The 18,992-nt window shown below is 41.4% G+C and overlaps 1 protein-coding gene across 1 annotated transcript in view; it reads right to left on the bottom strand.

Moving 5' to 3' along the window:
• The window catches only part of KIF26B (kinesin family member 26B), a 313,904-nt gene that overhangs the window by 217,637 nt on the left and 77,275 nt on the right, over nt 1-18,992 (bottom strand). Inside the window, exon 3 of the mRNA XM_074863268.1 lies at nt 3,488-4,021. Within this exon, the coding sequence (XP_074719369.1) occupies nt 3,488-4,021 (534 nt within the window). The remainder of the gene's footprint in view (nt 1-3,487; nt 4,022-18,992) is intronic.

The following is an 18,992-nucleotide window of genomic DNA, read 5'->3' as shown; positions in this document are numbered from 1 at the left end:
AAAACTTCACCAGTTTAAATTAGTTTTCTCTGAGCATGGAAGGACCTAAATCCCTTTGCGTGATAGGGAGATCAACAGAAGCCTTTACAAGTGTTAAAACAGTCTGATCGCCAGGGTATACAAATGTTACCAGCTAATGACTGAAAGAGCAAGTTTTTCAGACTCTGGATCAAATTCTATTCAATTTTGACTGATATTTTCCTACATGTATTCAACAGAAAGGGGTCACTTTTACCCTGACTAGGTAACCATTTCAGCATTCCTGTGTTCGTAAAAGGGTTTTAACAGGCCATGCTTTTTGTCAGTTCCCTTTCCCTGCCTCCGATTCCCTGTTTTATAAGAGGACCGCTTACCAGCAAAATTTCATTTAGCCCCTTACAGAAAACAGCATCACCTGTTCATTTGTGAGCCAGGCCTAGGGGACATCACAGGTTTTTGGAACCAAATCTTCATTTCTGTCTAGTCAAGGGGTGGCTAAATATGGAATCACATAAAACAGGGCAGGTGGGGACTGATGGGGTCATCTAAACCATCTCCTAATCTCCAGGTGGGACCAGTTTTGCCTAAACAATTCTTAACAGCTATTTCTCTGACTTATTCTTAGGAGACTCCATTGATGAGTTCCCATAATGCCTCCATGAAATTATTAGAAAGTTTCTTTTACATCTGACATGCATCTCCAGTTAAAGACAGTATTACTTCTTCTATTTTTCAGACTTTAAGCATATAATACAATATTAAATCTGTCAGTGTGTAAATTCACATTTGCTTTACTTACTCCTGATAGCAATTACTCTTTCTGCAAAAGTAATTGAATAGTGGCATGTCATTTAAGACTTGCCCTACACTACTGCAGCAGCTGAGCCCTACAATATCACAACACTCCATTTTTTTTTACATTGTTTTTTTCCTACCTGAACTCAAACAAAAGTTGTAATTTATTCCCCATAACAAGGTTCTTATTTTAGGCAGTCTGAAGGGGAAGATCCTAAGAAGGGAGTAACATCCTAGAACTTACAACAGTGGGAATACCTTTTGGTGCCTAAAATTGCCATGAGTCAATTCTGAACCAGAGAATATCACTTCCAAACTAATGTTTTCTCTTTTTGGTGATACTTCAAGGAAAAAAACATGGTCAATTTTCAAGGTACTCAACAATTTCTGTCAAGTTATCTAGACTGTCTAACAAAAGCTAATTTACAATGGGAGGTGTCTACAACAGGCGCCATTAAGTCTAGAGCCATGAGACTGACTTCTCCCTGGACATCAATTTAACAAGATTATGATATAGAAGGGCACTGTACCTCTCTGTGTGAAGTGTAAGGCCTTTTATTACAAGAAATTATTTGCTATTCCTTTTAGATAATGCACAGTGAGGTTTTTCTAATCACTATTCTTAAGGGAAAGCAAGAACATTTAATTAATATATAGACATTAGCAAGTAAGTAGCTAGTGCCTCTTTTAATTCACCTTCAAATCAAGATAAGAGATTCATCTTCCCAGCGCTCTTCCCCAGCAGTTTTGTAACTGTAACTGCATAACAAAAAATATATTTATATGGGAGAGAGATCTAAAACGTTCTGAAAATGGGTAGCTAACAAAAGCAGAAAAAGCAAAGCTTGCATCTTCCTACTACTTCAAATGACAAATAAATTACTTTTCAAAGTTTTTCTTCTTACTTGGCTAATTCCCAGTCTGATACAGATACTACATAATCAAACACTAAAATCCTTTCAATGTGTTTAAAGACAAAAGCTATCATTATTATTCCATGACCGAACAATTAATTGTGACACTAGTGAGACTTTTAACATTTGAAGGTGGAATCTTAAAGAGAATATAAAACTTACTATCAACACAGTGCATTACAGACCAACATTGCTATGTTTGTTTGGGTTTTTTCCAGTTTGGGTTTTTTGATTTGTTTTTTTGTTTATTGGGGGTGGGGGGTGGGGGGGTAGGGTGTCTTTTCTATTTCAAGGTTATTGAAAGGAAAGGGAAATGGTAGGGAGCAGTCCTTAATCCAACTGTAGCCAAACTACAGGATCAGTCTGTAAAGTTTTGAATATTAGATTCTCCTCAGTAAATATTTTTAAGACAAAATGAACTATCTAGGAACCATAAACATTATTAAAAAGTAAACAAAACCCATGTTTTCATAGAACATGAATCTAAAAGATTGTGAATGCAATAAGACTGAACTGATTTTCCTAATTATTCAGTTTTCTTAATGTGCATTCTTTGTTCAGGTTTTTTTCTTAGATCAAACTTAGATCAGATTTTTTTTTTCTCAGAACAAACTACAATCACATATTGACCTGACCAAATGTGATTCAGGTTCACTAGAGCATAAATCCACAAAACTATAAAGTCACGTATTTTCCAGATAAAATAACTGTAGTTCACTTCTGGTTTTACCAAGTCTTCTTTGGTGCATGACAGTATCTTAATGTTTATGAATACCATCACTTTTTTCTGGCTGCAATATCACTCTTACTGATAAAAGTTAAATATTAATTTAGGGATCTGTCTTGCAATCTGTTCTTAACTTAGTAGAAAGACTAACTTCCAAAGATATTTATGTGCCTAAGGAAGCCAACAGGGATGGCCAGAGGAACACAAAGAATAGGCTTATGTTGCAATCTGCAAGTGCGTGGGCACTCTGAAAATCCCACCACTTCAGCTAAGTGCATCAGAAAGCCTACTTCCTGTCATAAAAGCCCCTTCTGTGCCAGCTAGTGTGGATTGGTTCTACAGGTACTTATGAGTGTGGTGTACCAGAAAACAGCAAGTCAAAGAGAAGGAAAAGACCATGCTGAGAAGTACATTAAAATCTCCCCAGAACTGCTAAGCTCTAGAGACTGATGGAGATGTTGAATACATGAGAACTCATAAAAATCAAAACACCAAGAATCAGTTGAATCTGCAGAAGGCCACCAGCACACACTAGCATCAATAAGAACGTATGTAACTTAGAACACATCAACGAAGGTAGTGCCTGCTATATGTAGACAAAGACTATTTGATCATATGCATACGTGATGAACCAAAAGACCTTCTGGGTACTTCCTGAATACCAACCCAGAAGTCACTGATGCACTAGTGCCACTTTCCACTTGTGAGTAAACAACTGTGGTTGGCTCACAGCTGTTGCTCCAACCAAGTATTATGAGTGAGAGTGAGAACTGTGTGAGGGAATAATTGCATATACTGTATGAATAGTTATCTGCTGTTAAAAACAACAGCTTAGTTCTATTATTAATAACAGCTGAATTATCAAAAGGTGTTCTAAATAATACTGGTTGCGAACTGTGTCTCCTCCAACTCAATCCCCTATCGGGTAAATGGGAATTTATAGAACTCCTTGTTCTGGTGCTCACTATATGAATGGCTCTACTTCTACCCCACAGGAGCAGACAGTGCTAGCATGCCCATGCAAGCTTCAATGGCAAGAAAACAAACAAGTTTGTTATGTTAAAATACTTACTTGGTAGGGATACAGAGTGACGCCATTCGTTCTTGACAAAGACCAGGTACCGTCAAGGTACTGATGAGCCTGAATAGCCACAGAGTTGAGAACGTTACCATTGCTGGGGCTGGTGGCCATTTGAAAGCTGACCTTGGCTTGGTGTCCAGGAGAGCCATTTTTCTTCTCCACCCCATTGACAATTCCTAGACTGTTGGGTTTTCCACTGTGTTTGTTGGCAACAAAGCCTGTATAATTAGATGTAGCATAAGGAGCAGGCATGTATGCCCAGTCCCTGGGCTGCAGGCTGCCCATGTGCCGGGGACTCACTAATGTGGGGATATTGGAGAGAGGTGGGGGAGAGCCTGGTGAGGCATCGTAATGTTCTGAGTTGGCAGCTTGCTCTAAGGTCAGCACCATCTGAATGGCCTCTTGCTTCAACTGGTTCAGGTGTGTGGCACAAACATCACATCTGTTGTCCTTCTCATTCCATGCCTTACGAATGGTATTAGGAACTTGGAGCTTGTCATGAATCACAGAAGAAAAACCTGGGTCCTAAAAAAAAAATCAAACAGAGAAGGGAGCGGGGGGACAGGAGAGAAATGTTTAACCATGGTCACCACAGTGAAACATTATTACTTCTGATTGTGCATTTCAAAAGCCAATTTATGAGATAAGCTTAGAATGCAAACAAAGGCCATTAGATACAGTCAACATATGCCAGCAGCAGAGCTGAACAAAAATGAGAAACTAGATTGTGTTGGAAAGAAAAAAATTCTTTTACTTTTACTGATAAGTGGCAAATATTATAATTCCACTGCAAGCTTCAATGCATGGCAGAGAGAATGAATTAACCCGCTTCACATCACTGCACCTAATTTTTGGCTTGAATGAAATCTACTCTTAGTCAGACAGGTGAGATCAAGAGCAACTCCACTAAAACCAGTGGGCTCGTAGCAAGGTTCACAAATCCAGCTACTCATCAATGTCAGCTTTTGGTACTCAGAAAATCCAGGAGATACTCTGCCACGAAAATGTAAAATTTCAAAGCCTACTTGTAAGGAAAAAATGAAAAAAACAGAAGTACCATCACTCTCCCAAAATCCTTTTCAGAATTCAAAACAGATGGATATTTGATAAAGTTTAAGAGCTTTTCAGCATTTCATTTACCAAGAATACGCTTTTCAGCCAGGAAAAAAAAAACCACAACTTTTCCGTTAATTAAATGTTCTACCACTATTTTGGGTATCTGCTGATAATATAATATAAAATAAAACAGTAATTTTCTTGAACATGTATAGGGTCAATAATTTGTAAAGAATAATTTTATTCTTGGAAAGCACAGTTTTGGTGCAAAACCATGTGATCGGGTTTAAAACTCCTTGCCTCATATCCTCACCTCATGGCTAGATCTTTGAATGTCAGTGGTGCTCTCCAGAGCAATATGCCACCCTGATCTGACTACAGCCACTGAATGCTGGCTTAAATTGCAAAGTGCTTCTGTAAGGTGTGGAGCCAAACAGCAGTCTCAGCAGGGGCTTATCACTAAACTTGTCCAGTTCTTACAGCATCGTGCAGTTTTAGAAATACACAGCAATAATGTGTGTGTTACGCAGAGCAAACAATGACAGTTATGTGATGGAAGCATTTCTTGTGCAGTTATGTGATGGAAGTATTTCTTGGAAATTTCACACCACATTTTTGTGGTTTTACAGACCAGGCAAGGCAGACTTCACCTTCCCCTCCTTACCTTAAGTTCTAGAGACTTATTGGTAGATTTTCTTATGACTGCTCAAAAAGATATATAATCAGTAGTATCAGAACCTCTTTTTTTTCCTCTGCACCTTTGTGGCTTTATCAGCAAACTGAAATCAGACTGGAAGAGTGCCTAGGGAGGAGGGGGGGCGGGGGGGGTGGAATCACAGAAATACTTATCAAGTAATTTGATGAACCCCATGCTATCCAAGATAGACAAATTTCATGTCTGGATAGCTTGGTTGTGCTGGGAAAGAATGGGTAGGGGGTATAATATAGGGAGGAAGAGAGTTCATTGGTAGAGGGTCATATTCATTATGATCCGTCTTTATTATATACTCAAGCGTTTTATTTTCACTGTTTAACTACCGTGAACAGCTCCTCAGCATGCAGTGATTAATTGATTCATAAATCATGGTGCCTCCTTATGCACAGCAGCAAAAGAGCAGTTCTAGCCCCAGAAGCCCAAGAGAGTCATATAAGCTGATGGGAAACAACAGGAGGCTGAGATCTGATCAAGCCTCAAGCTGGTCATTTTTATTCTATGCACAAAGGGGGTCAGAGCATCAAAGTGTGTCAGGAAGGCAGGAACTGGATTCTGCACCAACCCTCCCCCCTTTATCTTCAGGAAGGGGACTGGTGGAAATCAGGGGGAAACAGGATGCAAAAGACGTCAAATCTTATTTTCCATCCCAGACCATAACTAGGTCAACAGATCACATCAGATATAGGCACCCTGTCCATGATGCCAGGTATGCAAGGAAAGGACTCTCTACTTTTCCTATAATGGGCTAGACAAAGCTACCTACACAGCTGAAGTGAGGTGTGAGCCTTCTTTCCAGGCTCCTCCACAACTGTCCAGGAAAAATCCTTGCCAGCTCTTCCTTCAGCTAACTAGTGCCACAGAGCTAGTTGTTGTTCTTTGGAAGTTCCCTTAGGCAACTGGGCTTGAACCCAGGTAATTATATACAACATCCAGATCCAGCAGCAGTTCAACATGGAAATTCCTGGATACTATGATAAATATTCTAAGGAAATAAAGCCTTCTCTAAAGTAAGCAAATGTCAGCATGATATAAATATTCAAGTAGCACACCAACTTTAAAGAGTGCTGGACAGCAGTGAATTCAGCTTCATCTCAGTGTTAAAACAAACATCAGATCATTCTCTGATACAACAATAAACAGAGAAAGAGAGGGAGGGAAGAAGAATGACTGTTCCCTCCTCAGGACCAGGAAGGAGGAAAACAGGCACAACCTAAATTGATTACTCCCAAGACTGGCCCTGCTAATCTATCAGACTTTACTAGATGGATAGCTCAACACTGGATGCAAGTCTGGAACATGAAACAGAAAAGCCTACAGGACAGCAAATAAATTTGGAGAAACTCAGGTTCCAGAAACACATTAGTCACATTTTATTCTCAAAACAAAACTGATAGAGCTTAAAAGAGAGTTTACTTTCTTATTCTTCACTGGACAACTCCACTATAATTTCACAGAAGAATTGGCTGACAGGCTCATGACACATTTAGCAGGAAATAGGCCAAAGCCTGGACAGTCACTACATCCTTGCATGAACAGCAGGGAAATGCAGCTACATGGCACTTTGTTTCAGTATTTCATCTGCAAGCAATTGTCTCCACACATTCCCCTAGGAATGCTTATTAGTTTAATAAACAGCATCTTGGCCCATAGGCATACAACAGTATCATGTCCCATATGAAAGAGTGATGGGTAAGCCTCACTGGATAAGCACTTTGAGCTAGCTGCACTAAGCAGGAGTTGGAAAGGTTATACTCACTACTGAAACTTGTGAGGTCTAAGAAACTCCACACTCCCTGGCATGAGAGCAGATTTGCTTGTGAAATCTGAGGTTGACACTGGAAATACCATTTATATTTTGGCACTCATTTTCAGTCCTGACAGAACAAAGTACAGTGACACTGAAAACTGAAACAGAACTTTAAAAATCACAAAGGAGTTTGGTTTGAGTTGAGGGCAAAGGTTCATGATGGTTTCTCTTATTGCTGTAATGGTTCACCCATCTTTAGTATAAACAGCATTACTATAAACTCCTATTCCTATAATAAACAAATGAAGGCGTGTAAGAGGTCTGAAAGCCTCAGGAGATCAGTCACAACACAGACCATAGCATAAATGCACAAGGCAAGCAGTGAACTAAACAGAGCGCACACTGAGCTTTGTGGTAAGGAGCCTTTTCACATTACCTTTGAGTTTTCAAGCTCAAGTAAACACCAATTCCAGCCATGTTTAGTTGTTCATCTTCTCCACTGTAACCAGCTAGTAATTAATCCCTCATCTTTGGTCCTGAACTAAAAACCCATATGGGAAAGACAGAAGAGGGAAGGAAATTTGGCTTTTTGGAGATTCATCATAGATAGGTATGCTGAGGAATTTTGGCTTTACCCAGTGAAAATGTACCCAGTGAACTGACAGTAGTTAAGAAACCCTGAAGTATAGAAACAGACTGTAAATGCAGTCCTGACCTCATAGAGGAGGAAGAATGGCACTACTATATGATCATGTAAGATAATGCAGAAGCATCCTCCTCTCTTTCGTCTCCCTTCATAAATCTGTATCTTGCTGTATAGTTTTCATGACATTTTAACTGCATCACTAAGAAAGCAGAGCACAAAGAGAATAATCCTTTCCTTCCTGCTACCCAGCTTGGTGCCCATCTTCCTCAACAGAGGAAGCAGACCACACTTCCAGCATGAAGCACAGTCTGTTTCACACATACATTTACACAAAACTCACAAGGAGACATGATGAAAGTAGACAGAGAGGATGGCAAGAAAGAGGATGAGCAATTTGCACTTTTACATATCACATGGAACCTAGCTGATCATAGATTCATGTACAAATAATTCATATGCATAATACTTTCTTACAAACATATAACAGGTAGTCACTAATATTGGACACACTCTCTAAGATCTTGTGCACAACTGTATTTGATTTGGTCAACTATAGCCTAAGCAAGTTAGATGTTGTAACCCTATGTCATTACTCCACCTGAGAAAACTCAACTATAAAATGGATCTCAAGCCCTTCTTATCAAATTGTGTTTTTCAACACCAATATTATTCATTGCTCTTCAGGGAAAAATAAAGTGGTCAATACTAACTAAATCACAGAGGTCAGCTTCCACTTGAAGATTCTTAAAGAAGACTCATGGAGTTCTTGTTTTTCTGAAAGTGTCCATGCAACAATGACTGCTGGTATGTAATCCATCATCCAAGGTGAGGGGAGAAGTAGAGGAAAGCAACGATCAAAAGTTCTGCCCAGGAAGAAGTGTGTTTTCCAGACTCTCACTCTCCACAGGCGGGAAGTAAAAGAACTAATTAAGAAACATTAGTAGGAGGGAAGCCTTAACCCTGATAAAAAACACATGTTTTTCCATGACTGTGCAAACATCTCTGCTCTAAACAGAACCCTGTTAGTCCATGGTTGGTCTCTATTTAGGAAAAAAAAAAAAAAACAAAAAAATCTCCTCTGTTCTCCTTTCTCTCTTGAGAGTGTACTTTCCAGACCAATAAAGAGATTATACTTGTAAATTTACTTTCCAGAGGCACTTGGGCTATTTTCCAAGTGACTCTGCACTCTAACTTAAACATATCCTATCATCTTCTAGGCCACATTTCGGAGAGTTGTTGTTTTCAGCATTCCAGAGCCCCAACAGTTGAAAGAGAGCTCTTCACTCTTACAATGGCACCACTTCTGTTAAAGCAAAGGTATGTTCAAATAAACTGAAGTCAATGGGAGTTATTCCTCAAAAAAGCATGACGGGATACACGTTATGACTATAAATTAGTAGCACTGTACCATCAAACTGAGCTAGGAAGCCCTGGATAAGAGTCAGTTAGCTTTGCTAAGTAAAGACTGAATCAACTAAGGTGGCAGGATGTCGGCTAGCACAAGCAGTGTTTTGATAAGTAAAAGCCGAAGTAGCAGATGAGCAAGACCAAGGGGACAGTGAGGTGGCCTCCATTTTTCTATTGCTCTGTACATGGCAACCAACACCTTCTCTGAGTGTGACCACACTGCCTTCCTTACCTGTCACAGAAGACTTCCCTCATGCTCACCGTGTTTTCTTCATATAAGCCATACATTACCACTCCCAGCTGAGCAAATGAAACCATCTCATCTCCTTTGCTAGAAAAGGAAAATGCATTTCCCTCTTGTCCTTCTGAAACTGTCTCCTTTCCCCAGAATGAACATCCCCCCATAAGCACATGTTGGGGAAAGGAGAGAGGAGGCAATCCTGGAAAGCTGTAAGTAGGGAACTTGGGCAAAAGGAAAGACAGAGGTCATGAGGAAAGCACAGTGGAATAAGAAAGAGGCTTCTTACATTAGTCTGTTTCCAGCAAGCCCTTGTAAAAAGACTGTCTTACCAACTACAGTAAGAACCTCTGCACTGTTATCATATCCCACCTTTTTAAACTAGTATGATTTTCATTTCTCAAACTTGAAGAACTGCTTTCTGCTGCTGACTTGAGCCTTCACTTTCAAAAAGGCCATGAGCATGCTCCCTGTCCTACAGTCAGTATCTCCAGAACACATCTGGGGGATATTTGGGGCGGGGGGAGAGTGCAATCAAATCTTAATCCTGTTCTTAATCCTGTCTGGTGTAGCCCTCACAACATTACTATTTTCAAGGTGGTTTTCTTGAGCTAGCACATACTACTGACATTTGGACTTTTATAACTTAACATTTGTCAGTATAAACTAGCCACTCTGCAGCCAGAAAAATGTGCTTCTTTGGTTTAGGCTCTCTGTTTTCTTATCTGAAAGAGACAGAAAGTCTGAGCAAGGCTCACCTTACAAACTTGCAGCAGAAGAGAAAAAACACTGGAAAAAGAGGAGGATTAAAAATCTGGAGGAGGGACAGAAGGGGAAAAACAAAAAGTGTTTTCTAATTGCTCCATGAACCGGCTTATGGCTCCGATGATGGATCAGTACTGACGGACTTACAGCTGTACACATCTGGCACACAGGTGTTTGTGTTAGCATTTGATAGCTAGACAGCAGCCAGATTTTTAATTGGGTTGGGAAGAAGAGATGAAATAGCAGCAGGAAAATCTAAATATACATTCAGTGGTGCAAATCCAAGCCTTGCCCAATGAGCTCTGCCACACAGTTGTCTAGAGCTCTGCAGCCCAGACTGAATCTGTGGCCACAGCATGCACAGGGTATCCTGGAGGGAAGCTTCTTCTACAGACACGTGGCAGACAAACTCAGCTGTTGCCGAAGGGGCAGAATGTGTCAGGACCCTTTTTATAGCACAAAGAATAGAAACAAACTCAGAATTGCAGAAGCTTCGTCACTTGTGCTGGAAAAAGCAGCAGCTCCATTCTCTCCTCCTTGCTTTGTGTTTTCCTGCCTGAATGTTGACAGATTGCATTTGCTTTCTTAGCCACCAGAGCACACTATGAGCTTGTGTTCAACTGATTATTCACCTTGACCCCCTACTACTTTTCTGCATTATTGCTATAAGCAGTCTTGTGTCATGCACGCAACCCAGATATATCACAGATCTATTTTTGCTCAGGTTTCCAGTCACCCCACAGAATGCAGTTGCTATTGCTGCCTCTTCACTCAACTGGGGGCTGGCTACAAATTTGACCTAGCTATTGTTAGAATTAGATGCTTTCAAGAGTTTATGAACTGTTAGCTTTATCAACCAAATGTTTAGTCTCATTCCTCACAATAGTGGCAAATGGGATACCTTTTTTCATAAAATCCTTCTGATTGTCATTCACAAAGACATTGCTCTTTATTGTTGATATCCTGCTACCCACCCTTTCAAACCCATCTGGGATAAGAATGAAGCACGACTGACCTATGATTACATGGGCCAGACCTGTTAAAATACTGGAATAACATTAGTTTTTCTTTGATCCTTTCAAACTTCCCCATTATTCCAAGCTTTGATAAACATCAGATCAACAGATCACTTGAACCTCTTTGAATAACAAGGCTACAGTAGCAATTACTGTTCTGACACACCTCTACATTTTCAAAGTTTAGCTTACTTTTCCTGTGAGAAGAGCATTACAGTTCTTTGATGAATGCCAGCACTGAGATACTACTGACACTATAACCAGTGATTTCTCAAACAGCTGTCATACCTGAAGAATGGTAACTAAACATCACAAGTGTGAAGGTCAGGACGGTATTTGTGACACCTATATACTTCTGTTCTCCTGACCTAAAGGGGTTTGTAGCAAGCTGAAATCTCTTGCAACTGCTTTTCAAACATGAGAATCATACCCCTTTTATTTTAGGCAAACAATCATTAGAGAAATTATTATGTCTTTAATTTCATAACTTAGCATCCTCAAAAGAGCTATTCAGTATATAACATTTTTATCAAATCTGTTCAGTTTCAGCACATCTACAATTACAGAATCACAGAATCATCAAGGTTGGAAAAGACCTCAAAGATCATCTGGTCCAACCATTAACCTAACACTGACGTGCATCAGAAAATCAAAAATCTTCTGTCCTATTCAGCTTGTTTTTGTATCCTTTCTTTAAAAGTATTTCTGCACGCGCACACTTACGCTTTTCTCTCCACTCTAAGAAACATCAGTATCTTTAAATTGCATGCAAGATTGCTGGTTTAGAGGGGAAAAAAGGGAAAAAAAATCAATAGATTGATACAGGTTATTGGTGCCTTTTTCAATGGGTAAAGAGCTTTTTCTTTGCATGTCTGTTCTTCCTTTTGGTTATTTGGGGGTTTTAATTCACTCAGCTTTTGGAAACAATTTTATCAATTTCTCAGCTTCACACTGAGGTTCCAAACTGGTTCAGCAGAGCTACCTTCCGTTCATCTTGGATATGCTCTCCTCAGGCAACACTCATTCTGGGTCTCTTCTCTAGTTTCTTTTCTGCCAGATTTCCACCCTTCTCAACTGGAGAGGAGTAGGGAAGGTCAAGGATATGGATTGAGAGGATAGAGTTAGAGTATTGCAAGCCTTAGTACAGCACTAATTATGGTCAGTTAAAAACTGAAGACTTCTACTGCAGTTTAACAAATCCATTTGAAATTCACACTTTGACTTACTTTCATGTTCTTGAATATGAAAACACCAGGCAACCCAAGTAATCTTAATCTTAGCAAAACTACAAGTAAAATCCTGACCACTTTATTCAAATCAGATGGAGCTTATCTGAATGCCATCTAGGAAACAGAGTATGAATTTTGCTCCTAGCCACTGCGAAAGCATACCACAAAGACAGCAGCCACTTCACAGTGGCTCTCTCTCATGCACATTCACAGTCAGAGGCACATGAAAAATTGAAATGTATTTGCCTCTTCTCTGTGTTTCCATTTCACATCATTACTTAATTGTTACTTAACACAGTAGAGAACAGTCCCAGATCACTGTGCAACCCTTGAGGTTGCAGGGGGATATAAGATACCTACTTGAAGCTGATGATATGAAGGGGGGGGGGGGGTGGTGGTGTGGAACAAAGGCAAGGAAGAGAAGAAATCAAGGCAATGATCTATGAATGAATTTTTTTTTTTTTTTTTCCAACTAATTTCTGATACAGGTAATTTGAAGGTCTACCTACGGGGTCAGCAAAGATACAGAATGGCTGACCTAGAAGGAAGATGATAACATCTCTATTAATATGTAGTATACCACCCTGATTTCTCAAAAGACTTTATTCTGTGTTTTCAGTGGACTGAAGTTGCATAAGAGCATCCTGTGAGCAGCTCTGAAGTTTGACAGCACCTGTCTGAAACATCCTCCTTGACACATACCAGGCCTACAGCGGGCTGCTGCTTTAAATAGTAGCCACATACCAGGTACTGACAGCCACTTGCTCCACAGGCAGCTAATGTCCCCTGCTGTCTAGCCATACAGGCTCTCACAGTCTCACTTTGATCTCCTAAATCTTTCCCCCTCAGTAACATTTGGCCTGTTATCTTTTACCACCTCCTTCTCACTCCAAGCCATTCACCCACGAAAGGGCTGCTCTGCTTGCTTCTGCCTCAGGATTCTTCAAACTCCCATCATGTCCAAGATCAAACTGCTTTTCAGTGACTCAGGCTCTTGGAAATCCCCTTTTTTTTTCCCCTCAGAGAGGGAAAAGCACCACCATTCTGTTCCTTTCCTACCTGCAATACAATGCCCATGCTCCCTGCCTTCCTCCGCGCAGCCTTTTGCAGTCCAGCCTCAGGCTCAGCAGGCTTATCAGGTGCACAGATCCCAAACCCAGCAAATACCCTTTGACCCTTCTCCTGCCCCTTAGCCGTGACGCCCCACCTCACCCTGTGCACTAATCCCAGCTTCAGGTTAATTGATGCCATACTTACCACTCTGGATGCACATGACATTATTCATTATTTGTATTAGCACTTGGGTTTGTTTTTATTAATAATATGAACTGAGAAAAGAAAAATCCCAGTGCAACCCATTGAAATTTTATTCTAACAGTTTTACATTATCTCAGGGTGGGTTATGTTCGCTTGTGAAAGCTCCTCAGCCTTGATGTAATACAGACGGTAACCAGATATAGTTTTGTATTTATAGCTCTTTCCATTAACACAGTTATATTAACAGCTTGTTAGTGATTTAATTATCAAATTGTCTAATTATGGTTTTGCTTAGATTTCTTTTGTGCAGATGGAATCACTTGTAATTATTGCCTGTGATCCCTGGAACCCCTAAAATGAGATGTAACATATCAAAATCTTTTCTTTGGAAGTGAAATCTGTATACATAAATATACTTCTCTCAAGAATTTTATCACTTCTGATGCCCCCATATTCTACACATTTCTCATGTACAATAGTTTAGATATATTGATACCATTTTTGTGCTTGTACAAAAATATTACAGACATCTCAAAACAAACAAAAATGCACGACAAAAGTTAAAATCTTTATCTTAAAGGGTGCTGAGTGCCCCTGCCTCCATGCAGTCAAAATCTTAAGAGCATTAGAACAGCCATGAAAGAACATTTATTCCATCTAGTATACAGGGCAGGAAGCAGGAGCATACCTCCACTTTTCAGCTGGGAATAATTTCAAGAGCAAAGTTGTTTGCAGGTTTCCACTCCGGTTGCAAGATCAACTTATGTTTGGTTAGCACGGTATAAATATTTGGGGTATGCCAAGGGAAGGAAGAAGAGAAAACAAGATCCCCAAAAAAATAATGAAAGTAACAAGAATCTGTCAGCTCTCAGTGGGAACAGAATTACACTGTCACAACTGTCTCACATACAGTACGAGGATAAACTGCAGTGCACGGGACACTTTTTCACCAAGCAAAGCTCTGTTCTCCAGCCTTGGGGCAGTTGCACTGTTTAACTATGCCAACACAGCTCAAGCGGTAGAATGTGTGTTATGAGAAGCCCATTACACACAGCCTTTTTCTCTTGAGTCTGCTGCAAACGTACCTGCTAAAGTTCATTAAACTGTAGCTGTGTGTGACTTTCTACACAAACTATAAACTAACCTGTATACTTCAGCATATGCTTCAGCTCCAATTCAGCAGACTCTGTCTGCATCTGCTGAGGCAGGGATTGCACGGGATTTGGTGTTTTGTGCCAAGGGTAGGTGACAGAGACTGAGTTTGAGGGGCTGGTGAGTGCAGAAAGATGCGTGGGGAAAATAAGAACCTGTGGTCGGTATGGAAGCTGTCAGGCTGCTAAGCGTGGCTTTATATGAGAAGAAGAGAGCTCCAACTCCACTCACTGTGGTTTATGCAGATGCCAAAGGACCTGCTTTTGTCTGCTTCCTCGTAAGGTGATCCAGAAGGCACCTACCATACCAGCACTGACTCAAGCTGACACAGCTGCATGATGCAAGGCTGCTCTGAGGGAAGGTACTGGCTTGGGTCCAGAGGCTGATGGGTCACTTGGCTGCCAGTCACCTGGTGATGTAGGTATAGCAGAAATCTTCATGGATCTGAAACCAACAGAAGTTGGTATAGAGCACCATACAATTCTGTGGGCCTTGGTCAGCCCCCTGTGAACACTGCTACTTCTGAACACTTACAGCCAGGAGCAAGCAACATGGTCTAACATTTACCACTGCACTTGTCCAAGCTGGTAAACGCTCCATTTCAATACTGTCCTGGTTTGAGTGAGTGGCGGGGGTTTGTGACATTAGGGGAGCTTTGGAGTACAGCTAATAACCTCTTTTGTTGTCACCTATTAAAAAAGGAACATCCCAAACTCAGAAAGTAGGCATGGTTTCTGTTCAGAACTATTGGGTTTGTTCAAAAGTACTCACACTGTGCAACCCCAGGCTGTCACTGCCTCTGCAGCCTGTATCCCATCCTCCACACCCTCACAAAATCCCAAGCAATTCAAATGGTGGAGGATGCGACAGGGCTCAGTTAGAATGCATTCTCACTGAGGTCTCAATGAAAGCATTCAGAGCTGAAGGAGGCCAAGCACTCCCCTCCCCACATCCATTCACTGCAAACAGAAGCCTCAAGCCCTTGCTGTGGGACCACAGGGGACAGGCACATAATGAGCCCTCGCTGCCAAACAGCACCATGTTACCAGCCCCCCATGACACCGATCTACAAGTGTGGGCTAAAAACACGCCTCCCCCACTCTCACCATAGCTCACGTTCTGTCCTGAATAAGCTGACGGCTGACAAGCCCAAGAGGGGATCAGCCTCTTGACTTGTGTGGTCTGATGAAGGCTAAGATTACAAATCTTTTTCCAAATAGTCCCCAAGTGAGCCATGCAAAAAAAAAAAAAAAAAAAAAAAGAGGAAAAGAAAAGAAAAGAAGGAGGGGGAAGAAAAAGCTTCCAGTAGAGCCTGGTAACATTAGTCAGCCTCAAACCAAAATACAATGTTCCTCAGGTTACAGTGTCAGCTGAAAAGCTCCCTAACCAGTAGGGAGGAGAATGGATTTCCAACCTTCATAAAGATTAAAGACACTGATTATGACCTCAGCCTAATACAGGGCTTCTTGTGTACCCAGTCACAGCATAATCAATAGGGATCAATAGACATCTGAAAGGATGAAGCTATTGGTTCTACAGGTAGCCACTACCACTATGACACTGCTTTTGAAAGACACCGCATAAGGCTACCCACCCTCTCCCTATACTAAAGGGCACCTCCTGCAATTAATCTAGAGAGCAAACCCTGTAAACTCAGGCTCCAGGTTCTCTGCTACTGATTCAGTTCTATAGATTCAGAAATCAAACCCAGTTTAAGAAAACTTAGACATACCTCCTCAAACAAAAATTATTTATCATCAGTGGCCTCTTAAAACACCTTGTAAGAATTTCGGCAACCACTGGTTAAAGTAAATATTATAAAATCTACATACCTGCATAATTCATGCAATCTGAAAAAAATAATCTACTTTTTATTATTTATTGACAGACAAGCTGACATCTGGATTTAGATTTTAAAAGAGAATTGTGTCATAATCATCCTGCAAAGATGCTTCAAGGAAAACAGTGCAGGGAAGGAGTTGTTATTGTACTGGCTTAAATTTATTTTTGTCTGAATAGCTGAAAGCTACATATCCAGAAAGAAAAGAGTGAAGAAATCCAACTTCAGTTGTGAGATAGAAAGCTCTCCTACCACTGCCTTTCCTTATTTCCGTAGTTTCATTTCCAGAGTCTGGGTGTCATTAACTTAAATTTAGTATTAGTCTCTATTTACCTCTCATGTATCTCTCTACTCCTCCTGATTCACACAGATCTGGACCGCTCCTTCAGAGGTTGCTTTGTTCTCTGAAGCAGATGGGGCATGGGCTAAGGAGCACAGAGTAAGAGTGGGAGGACAGAAGGTGTCTGAGCAGATGAACAGTGATTAAAGGTGCCACTGTGGCTTTCCACTAGATTCACAAAGCATGGCAGTATGAAGCATTGTGCTTGTCCTTTGCAGCCAGCTCCCATAGCAGTGTCTGGAACATGGACCTTGGTGCCTACAGCCCTTAGATAAGCCATAAGGAGCAACATGGACACTTGAGCAGTGACACCTGGCAGGGGACCCACATAACCCTGCAAAGAAAAGCTGCCAAACATGAGGTTGTATCTTGTGATTATAAACCCCCAGAGCTGTGTTCTACCAGGATTTACTCATTGGATCCTCCCTAACTGCTAAGGCAGCTGTACCTCTCCACACAGCAGTAAGGCTGCACCCCTTTAAGCCAATAGCACTTGGTAGAGCAGCCCTCTGGGGTTTAAAGCCTCCATCTCCTCAGGAGCTGCACTGTCTACCTTCAGGCATGGCAAGACAAGTCATACTATCTATTCTTCTTGCAGAAGGTGCACTGTTGAGCGGCCATCACTGTGTTACTTGTGGGCCCAAAGTCCAGCTCACCACAAGCAGATGTGGGCATGGAGGAGTTTTGGGTCAGGTGAAGTCAGTACTGCCACCACCTTTCCTTCTCCACGCAGCTGAGGTTAGGCAGCTCCCAAGGAGCAAGAGAAGTATGGAGGCTGCAACAGAAAAGGTGGGGGAAGGATGCTGAGCTTGGAGCTGGTGAGAGAAATCACCCTCTTCATGCCTTGACGTTGTGCCCTTAATCCACTTGTCTGGTTGAAACTCATCTTAATTGCTGAGGGCAGTGGTCTGAGCAGGGAACATGAGGTTCTCCAGACCTTGCTGGACACCATCGTGTATAGGCTGTTTTATGCCAAGGCTGCTTAGTACAGCAGCACCACTAGTCAGAAGGACAAGTCCTCCTTTTGGCACAGGAGTGTCATTTCCTTGGCTCTTGCCATGCACCTCTGAATATGACTAATCTTGCATGGGCAATGAACAATCATCATAGGGCATCAACACAACCAAAGACAAGTCCCCCAAATTCAACTGACCTAATTTAATACATTCAAGACCAGACTTACAAATCAGAGATCGCCACCTTATACAGCTGTACTGGGTCTGGCTGAGCCAGAATTGGTTTTCCCCTGTAGCAGCCCTCATGGTGCTGTGTTTTATGTTGGGAGCTGGCAGGGTGTTGATAGCACACTGGTGTTGTGGCTACTGCTGAGTAGTGCTTACACAGCACCAAGGCTCTTTCCAACATTTACCCCCCCAGTGGGACAGGGTGGGCAAGATCTTGGGAGGGGACACAACCAGGACAGCTGACCCGAACTGACCAAAGGGATATTCCATACCATATGACATCTGCTCAGTATAAAGCTGGGAGAAAGGAGGAAGGGGGTGGGGTCACCCTTGGTCCTCTGAGGCAACCACTACGCGTATCGGAGCCCTGCTTCCTGAGAAGGCCCGACATCGCCTGTTAATGGGAAGTAGAGAATAAATCTGTTTTCTTTTTTTTTGTTTCTGCGCACAGACCTTTGCTTCGCTTTGCTTGTATTAAACCTGCTTTTGTTTTACCCACAAGGGTTGGGGTTTTTTTCCTACCTTATTTTCTTTCCCCTCTTTGCCCTGTTGAGAAAAAAGGGGAAGGGGGGGGGAAGTGATAGAGCGACTTGGTGGGTACCTGGCATTTAGCCAAGGTCAAACCACAACAACAGCTTCTTGAAATTCACTGCCACTACCTCTGAACTTGAGGCCTAGCTTTAGATATTCCATGTGTTAAGTTAGAAGAGACAAATTCTCCTCACAGATCACGTGGGCTTTATTACATTGCAGGGAGAAAAAAACAGAGGGGGTGGAAAAAAAGAAGAAAAAGACAGAAGATTTAAAAAAGATTTAAAAAGAGAGAGAGAGAGAAAGAGAGAGAGAGAGAAAGAGAGAGAGAGAGAAAGAGAGAGAGAGAGAAAGAGAGAGAGAGAGAAAGAGA

The sequence above is a fragment of the Strix uralensis genome, chromosome 3 (genome assembly GCF_047716275.1).
Source record: "Strix uralensis isolate ZFMK-TIS-50842 chromosome 3, bStrUra1, whole genome shotgun sequence".
Taxonomy (NCBI): domain Eukaryota; kingdom Metazoa; phylum Chordata; class Aves; order Strigiformes; family Strigidae; genus Strix; species Strix uralensis.
This window is presented reverse-complemented; position numbering and strand designations above follow the sequence as displayed.